The 15,159-nt window shown below is 32.4% G+C and overlaps 2 protein-coding genes across 2 annotated transcripts; one reads left to right on the plus strand and one right to left on the minus strand.

Moving 5' to 3' along the window:
- The first annotated feature begins 273 nt into the window (after positions 1-273).
- On the plus strand, positions 274-1,927 carry LOC149579866 (uncharacterized). Its single transcript, XM_089812564.1, has 3 exons — positions 274-422; positions 1,506-1,558; positions 1,639-1,927. Exons 1-3 carry the CDS (start codon positions 296-298, stop codon positions 1,861-1,863), a joined length of 405 nt encoding a protein of 134 aa, XP_089668690.1. The 5' UTR covers positions 274-295; the 3' UTR covers positions 1,864-1,927.
- A 2,541-nt stretch (positions 1,928-4,468) lies between these two features.
- LOC149579867 (uncharacterized) lies at positions 4,469-7,261 on the minus strand. Its single transcript, XM_089787423.1, has 5 exons — positions 6,850-7,261; positions 5,579-5,734; positions 5,058-5,190; positions 4,931-4,970; positions 4,469-4,719 (listed from the first exon to the last, which is right to left on the minus strand). The coding sequence occupies exons 1-5, from the start codon at positions 7,120-7,122 to the stop codon at positions 4,629-4,631; spliced, it is 693 nt and encodes a 230-aa protein (XP_089643549.1). The 5' UTR covers positions 7,123-7,261; the 3' UTR covers positions 4,469-4,628.
- Positions 7,262-15,159: the final 7,898 nt, after the last annotated feature.

Consider the following 15,159-nt stretch of genomic DNA (forward strand, 5'->3'; position numbering starts at 1 on the left):
AACGGATAGTTCATACACTTGAAATCCTCGACTTGATTGAAGTTTTGTTTCAGACGGTTCATTTGAATTATTGGAAATGGAGAAGGCAACTGTGATGATTGTATTGAATTGTTGCAGCGGCGATGGATTATTAGTAGACTTTGGGTCCATTACTTAATTGCCCAATTTATAGCTTCTGTTTTTTTGCCCCTCTCTTTAAAGGGCAATGAATTTATAGGCTGTTGTAAACAAGCCTTTTGGATTATCGCTGTTCAGAACATGCATTGTGTTCTTGTAAAGCAGATAAGAGTTAAGTATGCTGTGTTTTGAGCTCACTAGGATTTCTGCACCAGCAGCCTCCTCCATTGCTCTTCGGTTGACATTTTTCCTTGTCTTCTTTGCAGCTCTCGTACATTCTGCTCGTTTACTTGTTCATCCAATAGGTAATCTTCTTTCCAATTTTCCTTACCAATAAAATTTTTAGCTTTCATTAATACAAAAACAGAACAGATTTTGTTTGCAAAGTGTCACTGGATCTCAAATTATATTGATTCAAAAACCCAATATTTGCAGGAAATATCTATACAAGAAATGTCCAGATTAATGTCTTAAAATGGCAACCTACACCATCTACACAATTCAAATGTCTAGACTATAGTTTAGTGTATATTTGAGCGTTCATGTGAGATTTGATAAAACAAAACAGATGTACTCAGTATTCAATATATAGGATTCATTTATAGAATAAAATAAGTACCAATCTAGTTAAAGAAAGAGAAATGTGTTGGTGGATACGATTATTATTCCTAATATACATTTCTATTCTCAATTCATGTGCCTGCAACTAAATGATAATTTGTAATTCCAACATGAAAAAAGTTTTATCAAATCTATTAAACAATTTATACAAAATATGTTAAATATCAATTTCAAATTGAAACCGCAAGTCAATAGATCCTTGATCTACTGATGAAGTTGAATGAATCATGTTTCGGATGAATGTACTCTTTTCCACTGTGAACATGAAATTTTTTTATTGGTTTTCTTGAGCGTGATATTGTCTACCTAAGGTAATCAATCATTCATGGTTTTGTCTGCATTACTCCTTTAGCCCTTTTATTTTCTTCTTCAGATTCCCTCTCTGTAACTTTTCTATTGAACTTGTGTTGACGACTGGCATTCATAGTTTTATTTTTAGTAAATTATAGAGAAGATGTTGAGCAATACTCTCAATAAACACGGTAATTGCTTCTAAAAGGAAAGGTTATAAAAAATAGATTCCAGACTCAAAGTATCTTATAATTACTCAGTGAAATCACAGGATAGAAATAGAATCCAACTGAAGAAACAAGAATCCAAGATTAATATGTACAGCCTAATATTTTTGAAAATGAAGGGTATTGCAGAAATGATTGAAAGTGGATTGTAGGAATGATCAAAATGTTCCCTTTCTCAGAGTTATTGATTTCTTTTATGAAATATGACAGATGACTGAAACTGAAATTACTCTGTAAAATTGCCTGCAGATAGCTTGAAGTCGGAATGTCAACCCCAAAAGTTATTACTTGCAATACCTCAGGTATTATCTTCATCTACGACACCCTGACATTAATTTAACTCTTGTCTTGAGTCCAATGAGATATTTTCTTAAACTTTCAGGTAGCATTGGAGAAGAAGAAAGTGAGGCAGAGGCCAGTGAAGGCAATGCCAATGCATTTGTGCAACAATTTGGGAGGAAGGATTAAGGGTTGCAGAATAGGAAGCATGAAGCTATTGCATGAGGTTCCGTCAGGTCCCAATCCCATTAGCCAGGAATATCCCAATAGTTTTCATTTAATCAAGTCCAGAGCATCCACGCCCTCACCTACACTGGCTCATCCCTAACTATATCAAATCCTCTAACATGTACAACATCTATGCCATACTTAGATATAAAATAGATTTCAAAAAGTGGTTCTTATATATTGAGAAAGAAAATAGATTTCTTGATGTTTTTTCATTTGGATTTGGAATCAAAGTTGGTGGATTAATATTTTTGTGTAGAGGTTTTTAGCGTTCTTAAGGTCCTATTCCAAGAAATTGTTGAATGAGTTTATACTAAATTTCTAATCAACAAAAAAACGAGTCAAATAGTTTTTCCAAAATTAGAATCAATCTCTAAAAATAACAACTATTTTTTTTAATGGAGGTTCAGCTTTTCCACCTAGCCTCTTTGGTTAAGAACCAAGGACTGAGGGGTATCCATTCCGGGCACGATCCGATCCCAGCCTCATCCCTTTTTTAGATGTCGGGGGCCTTGCACTCAGCAAGACTTGATCCCTTATGGGCTCTTTGCTAATTTAGAAAGAAAAGTGCTCCACTGTTTCATGCATGTAATGAAAGCAATGGTAGATCTCAAAGTCTCTAAGAAAATTAGCTTCAAGTCAACTAGAATTTGTTTTTCTTTTGTCTTTTTGTTGTTCTTAATTATTTTTTTGAAAAAAAAAAGTTTGTAAATGTGATATGTGCTTAGACTCCCTAGGTTGTGTAGCACTTGAAGTTAGATTATTCACTATTTATCAGACATCATTGATAAGTCTTTCTTGATCTATGTATAAGGTTTTGCAATCTTCTCAAAACTATCTCATTTAAAATTAATAAAAATTGGTGAATCTTATGTGAATGAAGGCCTTTTCTTGAACATAAATTAAAAATAGATCTATCAACTTACTTACCCACATATTCTAAATGTCATTATGTCAAATAGTAAAGAAGTCATTCCATATGTTTGTCCTAGCAAATATTCATACCCACTGTTTATAAAATCAATAACTCCTCCAAACTAGTTGTTCATAAATAGCAAATGGAATAAACTCCATAGACCAATTAAAGTTTAAAATATTAAAATGGGAAAAGCCCTTTATACAAATGTACTTGATAAACATGTTTTCAAGGAAATAGAGATGCAAGGTGGTGATTCATGAAGCCCTTTAAATAAATATTCATCAAATCAAATGCAACCAAGGTGTGATATCTAATATTTCTAGCCTATAGTTTGAGATGGATAGAATTTGGTTAGTATATTAACTTAACAATATATAATGAAACACAACTATAGATTATGGAAATATTTTAAATTTGTAAATACTAAATATAGTCAAGTACATATATGGTAACATTATTTGCAAAAGTAAATACAACAATGTTTTGTGGGAAAAATGAGACAAATTCCCTTAGAAGAGTGACAATTGATTTGCATAGAAGAAGTTGTTCAAGTCAAAATCTATAGTAGTTCTACACTTGGTGCGAATGATTGTAGGCAATACTTTCTTGTTGACCATAAACTAAGAGTAAGTTAATACAAGCATAAGTTCATGGTTTATATTCTTTGTGTTGGACTTAGAAAAGTGGAAAGGTTGCATTTGAGAGGTCATAAAAACATTGATAAAACCTAAGGTGGCAAGAGGTTTGAAAAAAATAGTGAATGAAGTAATATTGGATCATTGAAAAGTAATATTTGGTCTTAAGACAAGGGTACTTGGCCCTCCACCATCCCATATTACTCAAGGCCATGGGTGTAGTTTATTATCAAGATGTTTGGAGAAGAAGAGAAAGAATATAAGCATAGTACAAAATGACAATTGATTTCTTATAAGTAATAGACATGTGAGATCTTCTAATGTTGATTCGCCATTTGGTATGGATAGAAATGACTTAGATTTCAGTGATGATAGTGAGCAAGTAGTAGAAAATAATGTTAACTGAAAAGAAGAATAGTATTCATAACGATCATAGAAGATAATATAATTAGTAGAACAATAGAAACTCTAAAAAACCTCCTCTTAAGCATTTTGAATTATTTTTCCAGTTAATTGTATGAACATAGCTTTCAGCTAGTAGAACAACAGAAACTCCAAAAGAACCGCTTTTCAATTAATTCTATGAATATAACTTCCTTTTACCTAATTTGCTGATTTGAAACAATTATATTTACTTAATTGATATAATTCGAATCATTAACACCATAAACATTCTTATCAATGACTCGGTATGAGATTCTTTTCTGCTAAATAGTTTATATAGCTTATTTAAGGAAAGGTAATAAAATCATGTTGATTTTGTATGGGAATACATCTATTTCGATTTCGTTTCGTTTGTCTCATATTCCTTGTATTATATCTGTAGCCACGACATAGATGAGAACTTATTCCTTTGGGCTAATCAAAATTGCTGAGTTTGCCATCAGTTTATTTCATTTGAACTCTGACAATGAAGTGGTTTCCTAAGCGTCTTTGGGTAGTTATTAAGTACGTAATGACTCCTAAAACTGGTGAAGATGAAGATGTTAATTTTCAACCCTGGTTTTAATAGCAAAGTACGCTGTAAAATTCATAGCAAAAATACATCAGCATCTATAATAATTAGAACAGAGCATGGTGATAAAAAAAACACCGCTGAAAACATAAGAAGTGGACAAGAGAAAGGCCAAAATAGCATTGAGTACACAAGATTTTGAATAATTTATGTTAATTTAGAGTAAAATAATGTTAATACAATAATCCTCTGCACTTGCCGAAATTGCAGTTTAATGACTGCAGAGCTAAATTAATTCTTGAAGGGCACAAGAGTTAGCCTTGTTATCTTTTGCCCGCCAGACACTGAGTGGCATTTCAAGCTTTACCCATGGCAGTTGACAGATAGAAATTCCAAAATATTGAACAAGTAGACATGAATGCTACTCGAGTATGTAGAGGTACAACCCTGCAAATGGTAAGATTAAATATTAATCCGTTTCCCTTTTCAGGGCTTGTGAATTTATAATTTGAAAGCACTATAAATCAAATTGCAATCAATTATAACCACCATTCACATTCATCAACAAGCTCCACAATTTGTAAACATTTGTAAAAGTAATTCAAAGCTAGTATAGGAAAAAATGGGAAGAGCGAGGGTTAGACGTCTCAGAAATTACCAGAAATTTAAAACTGTAATTGGGACCCAAAATTTCCAACCTGTACAGTGTAAACCAAGCAGACAAACAGTAATTAGCCAATCCAGTAGCATACAGTGAGAAGTAGAACAAATGAACTAATTGTCACCTGCAATAAGAGTAGGGATCCCATCCTTCTGGTATTGTGTGGGAAGCTCGTTAAGCTTTCTTAGCCACAGACTATTCCATGCAAAAATAACTCCTACTACACAAGGACCAACAACTATCTGATTCAAAGCCACCTGTACAAGATGGTGAAAATTCAGATGCAACAAGTCTGTAATTGTATGAGTTGAAACAATATGAAAAACTAATTACAAGCATTCAGCTTTCAAGATAACATTCAAAGGCTTAGTAAACACTAAAATGTCTCCTTGCCTCTGAACTGAACCTAAGTCTTTATGATTTGTTTGGAGTTACTACAAGATATTCTATGAGAAGAGAAAATTCATGAGAAAATATGTAGTAGCTAATATTTTCGAAGCTACATAAGAACTGCCATGCTCGATATAGATTGCAATAAATCTTCTCTCCACTTTCTTTGTTTAATACTATTATTCTTTCAATTTCCACATACAAAACTCAAATTTAAAATCTGACTAAGAAAGAGTATATCCAAATTATCATTACCTTTATAGAAAGGTTTCTGAGAGACTGCCCTACAAATACTCTGTCAAGAAACTCATACCATGCCTGAGTACCTGGGCCATACAATAGAAAACCATAGGATGTCATCCTCAATGCCCTTAGCCAGTCATGAGCATATAAGGTCTTCTGCAGAATACCCTGTTTAAAAAATACCATTGCATTAGCAACGAGTGTTTCAAAAGCTGCAAGAATAAGTTGAAATCAGTATTTTTATCCAGTCGTAACTCATGCTTCTTAACCTATTCATCCGAATAGTGTTTAACAGTTACAAAAACAGTTGCCATGAGAGAGCCCTACTAAGCATTGAGATTACTTGAAATCAACGCTCCTAGCTGTTCACAGGTCTACAATATTTTCATCAGATGCCCCTATTTATTAGAATTTATGTAATTAAGATGACTGTTATTGCAAGGTCTTAAGGGGTTTTAATTATTTGACATCAATCCTCATAACCAGTCATGCTCTTCGTCAAGAAACACTGATCCTAATTTTTTGTAAAGGAGTATTCTGAAAGAGCGAAAGAAATTTGAAATCACTTGACAATCTGAGATCATCACCCTTATAAAGTCACGATCCTTCTTTAAGAGAAGCAATCGCAAATATGGCAAATATTCCCCTTAGCTAAAGAGAAAAATATACAAAATGGCCGTCAGTTGAGCATAACCCTAAATAAGACCAATGATATTTTCCAGGGCCCAGTAATGACAATGTTAGATCTTTATCAGATTCCCTGTTCTTTCCAAAATGGTTGCAATAATTCAGTAAAATAAATTTTGAATTCTTTTAAAATCAAATACCTTAGCAGGTCGTGCACCGCATTTAAGAATCTGCACTATACCAGATAGTTATTTGAAATACCCTAAAAAAAACACTCTAAACATCTGATAGCAATTCCCTCTACCAGTAACCACGGCGTAAGCTATTCATCAGAAATCCCTTTTGACGGCCTATATTTCACAATAGAAAGAATATGTTGAAAGCCACGAAAAACTCTGAAATCATTTGGCGTTCACGCTCGTAACCAGTTTCATCAAAAGACTCAAAAAGGTACACGAACCGAGTAGGTCAAAAAAATATTCCGATATTTCCGTCTAGAATTTACAAACATCTCTTCTTAACACTCCATTAGGCCTAATTTCAGGTGTAACGATGAAAAATTCAGGGAAAGAAAACAGGAAACCCTCTGGAAGTTTATGAGTATGAAGACAATCATATAGGGGAAAATAAATCTGAGATTCAGGAGTGCGAGTTACCTTATTATGGCCTTCTTCAGGGGATTCTTTGCCAGAAAGCCAACGTCCTCTAGCCTGTGCAATGGTATCTCCTATTAGCACAAGAGAACCTGAAGTTGTGGCTGCCTTGAGGGGAAATTTCCACTGTTTTTTCCCTGTATTTTCATTGTTGAATTTCTTGGCATTGTTTCTGGCTGATTCAGAGAGTGCTCTGTTCCAGTGGTGTCTCAATTGATTGCTATAATTATGCCTTGCGGCCGCTCCCCAACATCCTCCTCCCCAGTCTCCCAACATTTGGTTTTCCTTCTATGTAGCCATCAATACATACACAAAGAATTCGTGAAAGCTGAAAGCATGAACATCTATGTAGGACCGGAAGTGCAGGAGGACGGGTTATCTTCGAGATTATAACCCGTTCATGTGGAATTGGTAGGACCTCAAATTTCTTTTTTTCCTTTATAAGTAATCTGAATTTTGTTGGATGTGGCTATCCTCACGACAAAATGTACATTTGATAAAAATTGAAGAAATAAAAAATATATTGAAAATTTTGTTCATTAGTATGATTTGTACCTGAAAACAACAACAAAATTGAAAAAAAATCAATGTATTTTCACAGATATGAAGAAAACAAATTGATTTTTATGCATTCACCAATTTTGTTTGCTACAATTAACATTGAAATGTGTGTATCAAATTGGTCCCATTATCATATTTAGTTAATAGATTGAAAAAATTTAATAATAATAATATTTTATAATGTCAATGTGTTTTCTTCTATTTCATATGAATCTAAATAATAAATATTAATTTTAAATATTTTAAAATAAAATAATATCTATATTTATTTGAGAATTTTTAAATTTTGATTTCTATTTATAGAAATCATGTTTTAAAATGATAGGTGATGAAAACCTATGATTATTCAAGATTTTGTTTTTTGACAAAGTACTGTTAGTTTGGAATCTAATTTTTAAGTGAGATTATAGGGAGATGTACAAAGCATGATAATGTTAAGATGGTGAGAAGAGTAAGAAGAGGGTATGGAAATCCTTTCATTAAAAGAGCATGAAAAGTTTGTACTTTTATCAATCAGAGGGACTATGTTGTCCAATATTCTTATGAGATTGAATGTGTGAAAGTCAACTTCAATGGGGCTTCTAGGAGCAATCTTTGCCCAAGTGGTGCGAGGTGTGTGGTACAAAATCACATTAGGAAAATCCTAGAGGAGAAGTTAGAAAATTTTGGAGTAATAACAAACAACATAGTAGAATTTTGTGCACTTCTGCTTGGATTAAAGTGTGAGGTGAAAAATAATGTTAAATGGTGAACATTTGGAAAGATACTCATAACGGTCAATGTCATTTGATGGAACTCTAGCCCCAATTGTAAACTCCATAGGTGGCTAAAATTGATTTGAGAACTCATCTCTAAATTAATGAAGTTGAAGGTATATTATATGTCTATCATGAGAGAATCTCCCTTGTGGAACAACTTGGCAAAAGAGTACTGGAGTAAAAAACATTTTACCAAGCCAATGATGATGACATCATTTGCCAAGTTAGACTATTGTCGAGTTTGGTGATGAACTATGTTATATCAATTGATTTATTGTGAGATTGACATCATCATTTTGTCTTATTATAGTCTCCAAATGGTTAATGAAAATACCTAACTCACATAGATCATATGCACTATTAATTCTTTTGAAAGAGAACGTGCAATTCAAAGAGATCTTTGGTATGAGCTTAGAGTCGATGGTGATGTGTTTTTCGGTCCTCTCACCAAGTCATAATGGCCTTAGAAATATGTATATTAGAGGCAGATCTTAATTGAAAATTACTATCCCTATTTTCTAACAAATTTAGATGGATTTGATGGGAAAAGTTAGGTCATAGTTTGATGGGATTTGCAGAGCACTAGGAAGGAAGAAACCCAAAGGATGAAGTAAGGTTGAGATTGTTTATTTATCCATTAGGAAACTCTAAATGACTCATTCTCCTTCAAAGACACTATTGGGGGTGTGAATATAACGGATTTCGGGTGAACATTTTGAAATGTTGCTTTTCAACCACTTCACACTCTATGACTTCTACAAAGAACTAATTGCCTAAAACTTAGCTTTAAGCTCTCTAGTCACCTACATAAGTTTATCAAAAAAATAGGCAAATTTTGACATACAAATTAGAAATTCTAGGTACATGAAATTACCCTGGATGATTATTGGATCTCATCTCATAGATTAATTATAACAAGTCATAAAAGCACATATACAAACAAATAGCTTGTTCCAACAATTATATTCAAGCACCCTCAAGTTTCAACAATAATAATTTCTATTACACGACTACTTTTAGCAAGTAATTAGAATCCATGAAATGAATTTATAAGTAACTCATGGATTCATAAGTAATAAGTAATTTCTATTATATGACTACTTTTCAGTTCTAGTATATTATGTTGACAACTGATATTTCACTAATTATTTTAAAACTTAAAAATTGACCTCGAAAATAACAAAACAAAACTTTGCAACCAAACTCTTCTAATAAAAGATATTTGTATTGATGAAATCAAGCACACAATTCTAGACCAAATTAGGTCTCCACCAACCATTCATTCCTCCTTCAGATCTTCTAGAGGCTACCAAATTTGGACCCACAAATCAAAATGAAAACATATTTCCATTGACGTTCTTCTCACAACAATACTTTTGTCGGTCCAACTAAGTCGTCAGAGATAACTGTCAAAAAAAAGATATACACGTATATATTATTGTCGATCTGTAGATATTTCCTATGACTTGTTTACATTTTCCCCCCCTTTTTTCTGATAATAGCGTTTCTTATTTTTGCTTTCCGTAACATGTAATACTTGAAATTTTGTTTTATTGAATATTAAAAAAATAGTTATTGAATTAGCTATTTTTAGTCTATTCACTTTTTCAAATGTTCATTATTTAAAATAATTAATTAATATTTTTATCATTAAAAATTATTATTGATAATTGGATCATTAAAATGTATAATATTAAAATAAAATGTATTAATTTAATATATTTTTAAATAATTTTTTATCTTTATAAAAGTCCTATTAACTTTTTCAAGTCATTTCATTTGTCTCATGATATGGATATTGTATTAAAATGATAAATATCTCAAATAGTTTTATTGAATAATTTAACTTCAAATAAAATATATGTGAAGGGAAACAGGTGCACTTTTACATTGAGAACTTTATTGAATGTCATTTTTATTTTATTTTAATGGAAGGAATATTTGTATACTTTTAAATGTATAAACAACATTACGTGATGTTTAAAATTGCTTTATTTACTTAATTAATTTTTAAATCTTTAAAAATATTTTATAATAAATATTAATTAAGAATATTTACTTTCTATTATTTATCTTTTAAATTAATTATTTTCTTTCACTTCTTTTATTAAAATAAGTAGATAAATATTTATTTTTATTCATTTAATTAATGATCTTTTTTCTAATTTCAATCAATCATTTCCATTGATATGGATCAATGCATGTGACTAATGTCACTTGTCTTAATTTATATTTTTCTATCTTAATTCTCACCCAATTCTTATCCATTCTCTTATCTTAGTCTACAAATCTTAATCTCAATCTTTAATTTTCAAAAGGATGCCTTAAAAGCATTATTTTCTCCTCTCATTTGATTCCTAATGGTCTTATGCATATTAGCCTACTTATGTTTAGGAGAACTCCTTTTATCACTATCATTTTGCATCATTTCTCTTACTATTTTACTTTTATCATTCAACAAAACTTCATTCCTTTAATGCTTTCTTGTACATGTGCTAAATAGGTGATAACAAATACTGTGTAGTATATAAGATTCTTAAAGGACTAGAGAATGATACAATCAAGCATTCCATGATATGATGGTATAACTTTCCTTATTTTATGTGTCGCATGATGTTGGATTTAGACTATAAATCTTAGATTTGTAGTTAATCTTAATTAAGTTTACAAACATATAGTTCAAATTCACCATCACCATTTTTTAGTTCAATTGAAAGAATAGTTATGTGCTTTCAAATATATAAAATGATAATAAGATTTAATGGATTTCAAGTCATTCAAATATGATGTAAGAAACTAGCGACGAATTTGAAAGATTAATAATGTAGATGATTATAAATACTATTACATTTAAAAGTAGAAAATTTAAGTTGTGATTGGTTATTCATGTCTTATGAATTTAATCTTTACAATGATATTTTTTAGCATTTGATAGTAAATTTGAGTTGTTAGTGACAAATATGTTTTTTCAAGTTCATATAGTACTTTTTTTTGTGTGTAAAAGCCTAAAGTTATTATATAAATTAGGGTAAATATGTAATTTGATTCAATTTTAAAGGTGAAGTATCTATAAATTATGTTTGAAGCCATAAAACAAGTGGAGCTAGAATTTCAATTATACCAAGAGTTAAATATTGTCTTTTTTATATAGAAACATGTCACTTGTACACTAGATATTTCTTATGAGATGGATAGTTTTATAAAAAAAATTAAAATACAAGGAAAAAAAGAGATATGGAGATCCATATTCCGCCCTTACATTTTCTCTTTGCTTTAATTTATTAGTGGGTTAATGTGATTCATGTATACCAAAGTAAATAAACAAGCAATAAAATTAATATTAATATCAAATTACTAATGAAAAAAACATATAGATACATACATATACTATAAGACAAATTGCTTTCAACCCATGAGATTTCAAATAAATAGTTTATTAAAAAAATTAAAAAATCAAAATTTGAACTCTATAGAAACTATAACTATTTTCCAAACACATATAATAAAATAATATAATTAGTGAAATTAATTCACTAATCGATGTAAGTGAATTGAAAGATATTTATTAGAATTATGTTTATCAATAATAATTATTATTATATTAATTATATCACGTTAAGATATGTTATCAAATATCTTTTGTTTCTTAACATAAATGATCTATTTTTTTATATGATTTTAGAAAAATAATTTCTTCCAATCTATGTTTTAAAGTAAAATTATTATGATATTATATTTTTAATTATAGCCACCAAATTAATAAAATACCATGTTTAATTTCTTGATGCTATCATCACCTTGAGACAATCATGTATGAAATGTTTTCAATTCAAGTACATGATAGTGAACCTTATTATGTATGCGACTAATTTTGGAAAGGAGTGTTGGCAATTTGGCTAGGGTAGGTTGAGAAGGTTGTCATTATGGAAACATATTACCTATCTTGAGATGGAATAACTTAAGGATAAGTTATCGCTTTCCATGTGCCGCTCTCCCCGCTCTCCCCACTCTCTCGCCCAGGCACTTTTTCAAACTGGAAGATCTGCTACGACTCCCCTGTCTCCGTCCTATTCCAGCGTGGCTGCTGGAGCCACTCCCGCTCCTCCTGCAGGTGGGGCTTCTTCTGTGGGTGGGGCTAAGGCTCTTTCTGCATCTCGCCCGGCCTCTTCTGCGGATGGGGGTAGGCTCCCGTTCGCCCCTCTGTCGGCTTCTGGTTCTCCTGCTCCTGGTTTAGGCTCTTTTGGTTTCGGGGGAAGAACTTTCGCTGATGTTGCCACCTTTGAGGCTGGGCTTCATGGTGCTTTCCCTCATGTTAACTCTTTTGGCCCCTCTCTGGTTTTGCCTGTAAGTGCTTTAAAGCCTATTAGGGTCCCTTTGGATCCAGATTCAGTTGAAGACATTTTCCAAACGGTAGATGACCTTTCTTCTTTTGCTACAATTTTTCGCTTCCGTGGCTATTAGCCCTCCCTTGCTGATCTACATGGCTAGATCTCCAAGAACTGGTTGCCACTGATTGATTATAATGTTCACATATTTCCGTGTGCTAAAGGTTTTTTTATAGCTAGGTTTCAAGATTCTAATGACAGGAAGATTATTTTATGTCACAATAATTTCTCTTGGCAGGGTAGATTTTCGCTTATGGCCAAACCGTGGCATATGATTTTGATCCTCTCTCGAAATCCTTTAATAAGTACCCTATCTGGGTTCAGCTCCCTAATCTTCCGATTCATCTTTGGCAAGATTCAGTTTTTGAATCTATTGGGAACGCTATTGGGGATTTCTTATATGTGGATGCTGACACTTCGAATATTTTCCACTCAACCTGTGCTCGCTTCCTTGTTGACTTGGATGTTTCTAAAGGTCTTCCTGAGGCGGTCTATTTGGATTCCCCGAGGGGGTCTTGGTCTCAAATGTTGGATTTCGAGGGAATCCCTTTTCGTTGGAGGAAATGCCACTTGACGGGTTATGTTGCTGCTCATTGTGTAGCTAGGAAATCCAAACCCAGGCGTTCCCCCTCTTGGTGGACTGGGGCCTCCTCTGAGCATTATACGGTGAAACAATCCTCGGTTGCTCCTGCGGTTTCAGAGGTTGAGGCTAGTGTTCCTATCATATCGCTGGTTGCGGAGGTTGCTTTGGCGTCTCATCTTGTGGATTCAGTGGCTGTGGGCAGCATTCTTTCCAAGCTGGTGGTTAAGGATTTGGTCTCTCCCCCTGCTTCGGTTGACCCTCCTAGGGGTCATTTGTTGTCTGTCTCTCATAGGGGTAAAAGCACAGATTTGTGTCACCGTTTGTGATACAAAAACCTATTTTGGTCAAATCTCATTTCTCTATCAAAACTCAATTTTTTTCAAAAACTAAAAATACCCTTTTATAGATCTCAGATTCAATATCATCATTATATAAATTTTTGAGTGTTTTGATTAGTTATAATATGTTATAATCTCAAAATATTATAAGTCGATATTTCAACATTTTAGAAGATGCTCTCTCAAAAAATGAAAAAAAATAGTAAATCATATCAAAAAAATAAAAAAATTGTATTTATCACTAGAGGAGAGAATCCTCTTCATGAATATGTTATTTTTTTTCAAGAAGGTATAGATTTGATAGAGAAGTTTTGACGGGAGGAAAAAACTGTTGGATCTTGACAAGGTCAAACTTGAGTACTTATAACAAAGAAAATATACATCAAAAATAATTATTTCTTTTTTTGTTCACTAGCTATACATGTCATCTATAAAATATTTTCAAATTAGAACAAAAAAAGATGATTTGCACATACTTGTTTGATGGGAACTACATTCTATATTTTTTACAGTTAAAAAAGGGACTTCAAAATAAAATAAAATGAATAAATTCTTAGTTAAAAAAATTATAAAAATTATAGGCATAAAATTCATACAATTCTACACATTTCATCAGTTTACATCATCTTCATATTTTAAACACAAATACCATTTTTTTTGTCATTAATGTTGAACTGTCACGTTCTGATATCACGTTTCTTTATAAAAGGTGACATAAGTTTGTGCTTTTACCCATAGGGTGTTTGCTGAGGCCTCTGCGTCCCCTGGATTTCACGAGTCTTTGTCCTCTAAGGATTGGGTGACCGAGGCAGCGAAGTTTGAGGACAGTTGGATTGTGGTTAAAGGGAAGAAGGCTAAGCCTTCTGTCCCCCCTTTAGATATGACCCTTCGGTCGCGTAAGGGTAACCTCATTTTAAAAGGATAATCGTTTATTCCCTTATGCTGACTGGTTCTTCTAGGTTGGTTTTATGGTCTTGTCTCTAGTTTTTTGGTATTTGGTTTGGATAGCCTTCCTGGTTGCTTTGCTCCAGTCTGTTTGTCCTTTTAGATTCCAGAGTTTTTGGTTAATTTTAATGGTCATATTTGCTGGTTTCTGGTCCCTGCAAAACCTAGTTTAGTTGTTTGGCTGGTTTTAGGTCCTTTTAAAACCTGGTTGTGCTTAATGGTTTATCTTTCTCTTTGATGTAATGGGTTTCAGGGCCCCTTTAAAACCTGCTTTTACCTTAATCTAAAACTTAAGGATAAGTTTGGTCTTGGTATACTTAAAAATTTGTCTAAGGATAATACTAAGAAACAAGGTACATGCATCTATAGTTATGTTCAACGAGCTTCACTGGAAACATATTAGGTTATACAAACTTAGAGGATGGTAGTACAAACACCAGTAAGTATATGTTCAAGACCACTAAAAGTTATGTGGTGTTTTGACCGAGTTATAAAGAGACTATTAGACATAGGTTTGACATGACATAATGGGGTAAACAATATATTATTGACTTTTAAGTTAAGGAAATATTTTCTCCTGCCAAAATAATTACTTAACAAGTTCGGGACAAAATCCTAGATGTTAATCCATATGTGGAAGAACCTAATTTGAATATTTGGTAATGTGCAAGGTAGCACAAGGCTGACTGGACCAAAACAATTGATAAAAATGACTTATCTTTTTTATTTCTAGAGAAGTATGA

The sequence above is a fragment of the Cupressus sempervirens genome, chromosome 1, assembly GCF_028749045.1.
Source record: "Cupressus sempervirens isolate cs-2001-9-10 chromosome 1, ASM2874904v1, whole genome shotgun sequence".
NCBI lineage: Eukaryota > Viridiplantae > Streptophyta > Pinopsida > Cupressales > Cupressaceae > Cupressus > Cupressus sempervirens.

What these genes read in the sequence shown, in the direction of transcription:
- LOC149579867 (XM_089787423.1), bottom strand. Translation starts at nt 7,122, where the DNA reads ATGTTGGGAGACTGGGGAGGAGGATGTTGGGGAGCGGCCGCAAGGCAT. An exon ending in CTGAAGAAGGCCATAATAAG is followed by an intron (nt 5,735 to 6,849) that starts GTAACTCGCACT and finishes TTTTTTAAACAG; the next exon opens with GGTATTCTGCAGAAGACCTT. An exon ending in GATCCCTACTCTTATTGCAG is followed by an intron (nt 4,971 to 5,057) that starts GTGACAATTAGT and finishes TACACTGTACAG; the next exon opens with GTTGGAAATTTTGGGTCCCA.
- LOC149579866 (XM_089812564.1), top strand. Translation starts at nt 296, where the DNA reads ATGCTGTGTTTTGAGCTCACTAGGATTTCTGCACCAGCAGCCTCCTCC. An exon ending in TTTACTTGTTCATCCAATAG is followed by an intron (nt 423 to 1,505) that starts GTAATCTTCTTT and finishes AATTGCCTGCAG; the next exon opens with ATAGCTTGAAGTCGGAATGT. An exon ending in TATTACTTGCAATACCTCAG is followed by an intron (nt 1,559 to 1,638) that starts GTATTATCTTCA and finishes TTAAACTTTCAG; the next exon opens with GTAGCATTGGAGAAGAAGAA.